The following is a 6,000-nucleotide window of genomic DNA, read 5'->3' as shown; positions in this document are numbered from 1 at the left end:
TTTTTTTTTTTTTTTTTTTTTTTTTTTTTTTTTTGAGGCGGAGTCTCGCTCTGTCGCCCGGACTGGAGTGCAGTGGCCGGATCTCAGCTCACTGCAAGCTCCGCCTCCTGGGTTTACGCCATTCTCCTGCCTCAGCCTCCCGAGTAGCTGAGACTACAGGCGCCCGCCACCTCGCCCGGCTAATTTTTTTTGTATTTTTAGTAGAGACGGGGTTTCACCGTGTTAGCCAGGATGGTCTCCATCTCCTGACCTCGTGATCCGCCCGTCTCGGCCTCCCAAAGTGCTGGGATTACAGGCTTGAGCCACCGCGCCCGGCCTCTTCCTGAAGATTTCTAAGGGGCAGAGAAAAAAACTAGGAGGGGCGAGTGGTGGGGAGAAGGGAGAGAATGGAGGGAGAAAATGGGGGGAGATAATGAGGGAGAGAAGGGCGGGGAGAAGGGAGGGAGGGGAGAGAGAAAGAGGGAAGAAGGAGGACAGGGAGGCAGAGGGGGAGAGAGAGAGAGAGACACCAGGTTCCTGGTGCAAATCTATGTCCTTGTTCCAGTATCTTCCTGAGGCCTGGCTGCTTCTTGGGCAACAGGAGGTGTCTTTGTATCTTTTTAAATAAATTTACTTTTTTCTTTTTTTTCTTTTAAGTTCCAGGATACCTGTGCAGAACATGCAGGTTTGTCACTTGGGTATACGTGTGCCATGGTGGTTTGCTATACCTATTGACCCGTCCTCTAGGTTCCCTCCCCTCGCCTCCCACCCCTCAAATTTACTTTTTTCTTAAGCTAGCTTTGGTTGTTCTCCAATACTTGTAATTAAAAGAGTTTTAACTAAGAAACTATTAAACTTTCAAAGTCTTATTCATGGCCCTCCAGGACCTTAAGACATTTTTTTTTCTTTACGGGGGAAGGTTTCCAGAATGTATAAAATCCTTCCAATAGTCATAAATAACACTTTCAAATTAGAGAATGATTAGTTTTGTCTGGGTCTTAAAAGTAATGAATGTGAAGATACACAAGATCATTTAGAAAAGATATGTTGGAGAACACAACCTATCGTTACTCAGACCCTGAAAAGTGGCTGCAAAGCTGCGGCGTTTCTAACTAAAAATAAGCTTCAAAAATCCTGCCCTAGTTATAGAACACAAGGTCTGGCAATTCAAAACACAACTGTGATGATGTTTCCAAACCTACGTTTTCAGTAACACTTTGCAGTTCTAAAAAACAGAACAAATTGCATCTCATATAATATTTATGATCTCTTTGAAAACACACAAATATTTCCTATGACCAGCATGGTTGCCAAACTGCTCTTTCCTGCCAAACCATGGCCTTTTCTTTCCTGAACAAGTCACCGAGGAAAATGCTGAGATTCTCTTGGCTGATGTGGCTGAGGAAGAGGAACCCCTGTCCCAGGCCCTGGTCCTGCCCCATTCCTCAACTTTCGCACTGAGGAGACGAAGGACAGATGTGAAATGAACACTGTCATAGTTCCCAGGGCAACCAAAAGCACTGAACAGATACACTACAAGGTGACATTGGTGTTTTTGTAAAATTTAAGTATAGGCACTTAGAGTTTCCTGAAATCTCAAATGCGGTGTTAGGTGACTCACTGGTAGGCACTCCTTTATCATTCCTTAACAAAAGGATTATTTCCTCACTGCAGCAATAATCCCTCTTGCCATTTTTTGTGTGTGTTTTTTGCTTGTTTGTTTGTTTTTTGTTTTTATTGTGAGATGGAGTCTTGCTCTGTTGCCCAGGCTGGAGTGCAGTGGCACGATCTTGGCTCAGTGCAACCTCTGCCTCCCAGGTTCCAGTGATTCTCCTGCCTCAGACTCCCGAGTAGCTGGCATTACAGGTGCCCGCCACCATGCCCGGCTAATTTTTGTATTTTTAGTGGAGACGGGGTTTCGTCATGTTGGCCAGGCTGGTCTCGAACTCCCAACCTAAAGTGATCTGCCTGCCTTGGCCTCCCAAAGTGCTGGGATTACAGGCATATTCCACCGTGCCCCACCTTGCCTTTATCTCTCGCCTGCTTCATGTATATTCTCAGGGTCTAAGACCAAGAAGAGACAACATCCACCCAGCTGGTATGAGATATCTTCCGGCAGGATAGAGGGAGAAGGCAGTCTGTGATAGTCCTTGGATCCTTGCTAAGGGCAAAAACATGGTGGGTCATGATTCCTTCACTTCTTCCAGACTACACTGCTAAACATGAATATTAGCAAATGCTCAGATTATTTTTTGACACTTGAATTTCACTCGACTACTTTATGACCAACAATTTGTGTGTGTGTGTGTGTGTGTGTGTGTGTGTGTGCTTTTTTTTGTTGTTGGGGAAAGGGTCTTGCTGTGTCACCCAGGCTGGAGTGCGGTGGCGCAAACATGGCTCACTGTAGTCTCAACCTCCCAGGCTCAAGTGATCCTCCTGTCTCAGCCTCCCAAGTAGCTGGGACTACCTGTGTGTGCCACCATACTTGGCTAATCTTTCTGTATATTGTTCTTGATGCAGTTGGAAGAAATGACAGCTTTTACAAAGTACATAAAGGCACTAATACTACTTGTATAACTTCTAAGGAGACCCCCAAAGTTTCCTATATTTTTATCCCAAAGGGATGCTCTATAAGTTACATATAAAAGTACCTTGGACCAGGTGTGGTGGCTCCTGCCTGTAATCCCAGCACTTTGGAAGGCTGAGGCAGGCAGATTGATTGAGCCCAGGAGTTTGAGACCAGCCTGAGCAACATGGCAAATTCCCAGCTCTACAAAAAACACAAAAATTAGCTAGGCATAGTGGCTCATGCCTGTAGTCCCAGCTACTTGGGAGACTGAGGTGGGAGGATTGCTTGAGGCCAGGAGGTAGAGGTTGCAGTGAGGCAAGGTCGTGCCACTGTACTCCAGTCTGGGTCACAGAGGGAGACCTTTTTTCTTTTTTCTTTTTCTTTTTTTTCTAAATGCACCTGGCATATAACAGTCCTTAATACAAATTTTAAAACAACTTAAGAAAAACAAGCCCCTCTAAGATTATCTACGTTGACTTTGTGCAATCCCTGTCATTGCTGAACTCAGAGGAACAAAATGTTTCAAGCCTAAGTCACATAATCAGTTGATAAATCTCCAAAGCAAATCCGTCCCCTCCCATTATCTAGAAGACTACTTTATAACTGAATAAAAATCATGTTTGACTTGTCCTTTTGGCACAGCTAGTTATGTTAAAGGTACGTAATGGAAAATAAACTAGAGCTGGCTGGCTATGGAGGAAAGAGATAGATCTAATTCCAAGCAAGCAATACCATTTGCATGGTAGGGCAAGCACATGCAAAAACAAAACCAAAAAAAACCAAAAAAACAAAAAAAAAACAAAAAAAACCGTGTGGATGAATTAAACTGCTGGTGACGACAGACACATGCACTGATAAAGAAGGCAAGATGACATACGTCATATAGCTGACTCCTGTTGAGGAAGATAAAGTTGGAATATTCTTAGTATACATCGAGGAGGAGGAGGAGACTAAGAAAAGAAAGAGACAGACTCATGAGCCACAAAATAGACGGAAAAGTCTAGTTATATATAATGCATTTAAGCATCACAGGAACATGCAATTACCTATGTACAGTCAGGTAATACTTCAGCTTAGTGATAATACGACAGAGCTGGAGGTGACATTGGGGATTATTTTCTTTTCCGATGACAAAACTGAAACCTGAGCATAAGCCCGAGGTGACACCAGATTTTGGCAATAGGATGAGGACGAATATCCAGGTCATTAGTTTGAGTATTTTTATTACAAGATACTCCCTTATAGTAACAGAGGGAGGAAAAAGGAACAGGATTCAGACATAGAGATGAGGGCTGCGGCTGTGGTTCTGCAGGCTTTAATACCAGCACAACTGTATTTCTGCAAGGCAGGACTCAATCTTTTACTTGTGTGGACTTAACTTCTAGCATCCAGCAAAAGGCAGCCTTCTAGGGAGGTCAGGGGGATGGTGAGAGAACATGGAAGCTTTTCTTCAATGCTAAAACTCTAAACTCACTCCAGGTGACCCAATGATGAAGTTCCCACAGATTTACCAAAGGTAGGAAGAAAGTCCCAGAAAGAAATGCTTAGGTGAAAGGGAAAGACATTGTCAAAGCAAGCACCAGAGCTCAACAATTTATGTCTTACAAAACTTATTAAATATCAGGGTTTTGTTTTGTTTTGGTTTTTTGAAATGGAGTCTCACTCTGTCACCCAGGCTGGGGTGCAGTGGCGCTATCTCAGCTCACTGTAACCTCCGCCTCCTGGGTTCAAGTGATTCTCCTGCCTCAGCCTCCCGAGTAGCTGGGATTACAAGTGTGCACCACCACACCTGGCTAATTTTTGTATTTTTAGTAGAGATGGGGTTTCACCATCTTGTCAGGCTGGTCTTGAACTCCTGACCTTGTGATACGCCCACCTTGGCCTCCCAAAGTGCTGGGATTATAGGCGTAAGCCACTGTGCCCAGCCAGTATCAGGGCTTTTAATAAACCCGAAATATGGGAAGAGAACCAGTAAGAGGGGAAAAAATACACCACACCTATGTAAAAGAAGAAAAATATAAGGATAAATTCCCCCCCATAGACCTTACCTTCCTCTTAGCATCTTTCAGGAGCCCTGTCAGTGATACTCTTTCCTCCTGATGGGCTATGGGCTTTCTGGGAGTAGGGTCACAAGTGTTGTCATGGTTAAGTTGCTTTATGAAACATCTGTTCTATGAAAACCTAAGCTGTAAAATCTAAAAAAAAAAAAACCACCCCCTACACATTCCAGCCATTTTTCCTCTCTAGCACGTTGGGCCCCACTGGCCGTCGGTGCATGACTCACTTTTAATCATGTTCACATCATTGGCCCCGTCTCCGATGGCCAGCGTGATGGCTTTCTTGTACCTCTTCACCAGGTCCACCACCATGGCCTTCTGCTTGGGGGTGACGCGGCAGCAGATGACTGCGCTGCACTCGCAGGCCAGGTCCACAAAGTTTTTCTGCCGCTGCTCTTTCTTAGCTTCTAGCCTCCTTTTACTTTGGGTCCGCATCCGTCTTTCTTCTTCTGTTCTTGGGAACTTCAGCTTCAGAATCTTACTTCTCTTGGTCTTTTTCTCGAGAAGAATTTCATTCTGTGAAATCAGAGAGGGAAAAGGTTATATTCATTTTAGTTTTACCCCAGGAGTACCATTCCCAAGATTTAAATTATGTGAAGGATAATTTTTGGGTTATATCACTGAGTATATTTGACAAACAAATTTGATTTTATAATCAAAACATGTATATGTATGTGTTATACATATATATACACACACACACATATATATATGTATTTTTTTGAGACGGAGTCTCTGTTGCCAGGCTGAAATGCAGTGGCACGATCTTGGCTCACTGTAACCTCCACCTCCCAGGTTCAAGCAATTTCCCTGCCTCAGCCTTCTGAGTAGCTGGGACTACAGGTGTGCGCCACCATGCCTGGCTAATTTTTTCTTTTTGTATTTTAGTAGAGACAGGGCTTCACCATGTTGGCCAGGATGGTCTCCATCTCCTCACCTCGTGATCTGCCCACCGTGGCCTCCCAAAGTGCTGGGAGTACAAGTGTGAGCCACCACGCTTGGCTATATATATATATATTTAATGGAGATGGTGTCTTGCTGTGTAGCCTGGGTTGAAGTGCAGTGGCTATTCATTCACAAGTGTGATCATTGCATGCTGCAGCCTTGAACACCTAAGCTCAAACTACCCTCCTATTTCAGCCTCCAGAGTAGCTGGGACTACAGGCGCATGCTACCACATCCAGCTTATAAATGTATATGCAACCAAAATTTAGAAAATCCAACAATCTATAAAGAAAAAAATGAAAAGTACCCATTAATTAATAAACCAAGATAACCACTTTTACCTCTTTGGTATACATCCTTTCATATATCATATACTATTAAGTCTTACACTTGGAAAAATCGCACTTTCATGTATAGGCTAAGAGACTTTTAGGTTGGCAGTTAACATGT

The 6,000-nt window shown here is 43.8% G+C and overlaps 1 protein-coding gene across 1 annotated transcript in view; it reads right to left on the bottom strand.

Annotated features, from left to right (window-relative positions):
- Positions 1-6,000, bottom strand: part of ATP8B1 (ATPase phospholipid transporting 8B1) — an 81,861-nt gene that overhangs the window by 10,976 nt on the left and 64,885 nt on the right. The window contains exon 21 of the mRNA XM_023218299.2: positions 4,833-5,121. Within this exon, the coding sequence (XP_023074067.1) occupies positions 4,833-5,121 (289 nt within the window). The remainder of the gene's footprint in view (positions 1-4,832; positions 5,122-6,000) is intronic.

This window comes from Piliocolobus tephrosceles, chromosome 18, assembly GCF_002776525.5.
Source record: "Piliocolobus tephrosceles isolate RC106 chromosome 18, ASM277652v3, whole genome shotgun sequence".
In the NCBI taxonomy this organism is placed as follows: domain Eukaryota; kingdom Metazoa; phylum Chordata; class Mammalia; order Primates; family Cercopithecidae; genus Piliocolobus; species Piliocolobus tephrosceles.
Note: the sequence above shows the minus strand (reverse complement) of the source record. Positions and strands in the feature narration are given on the sequence as shown.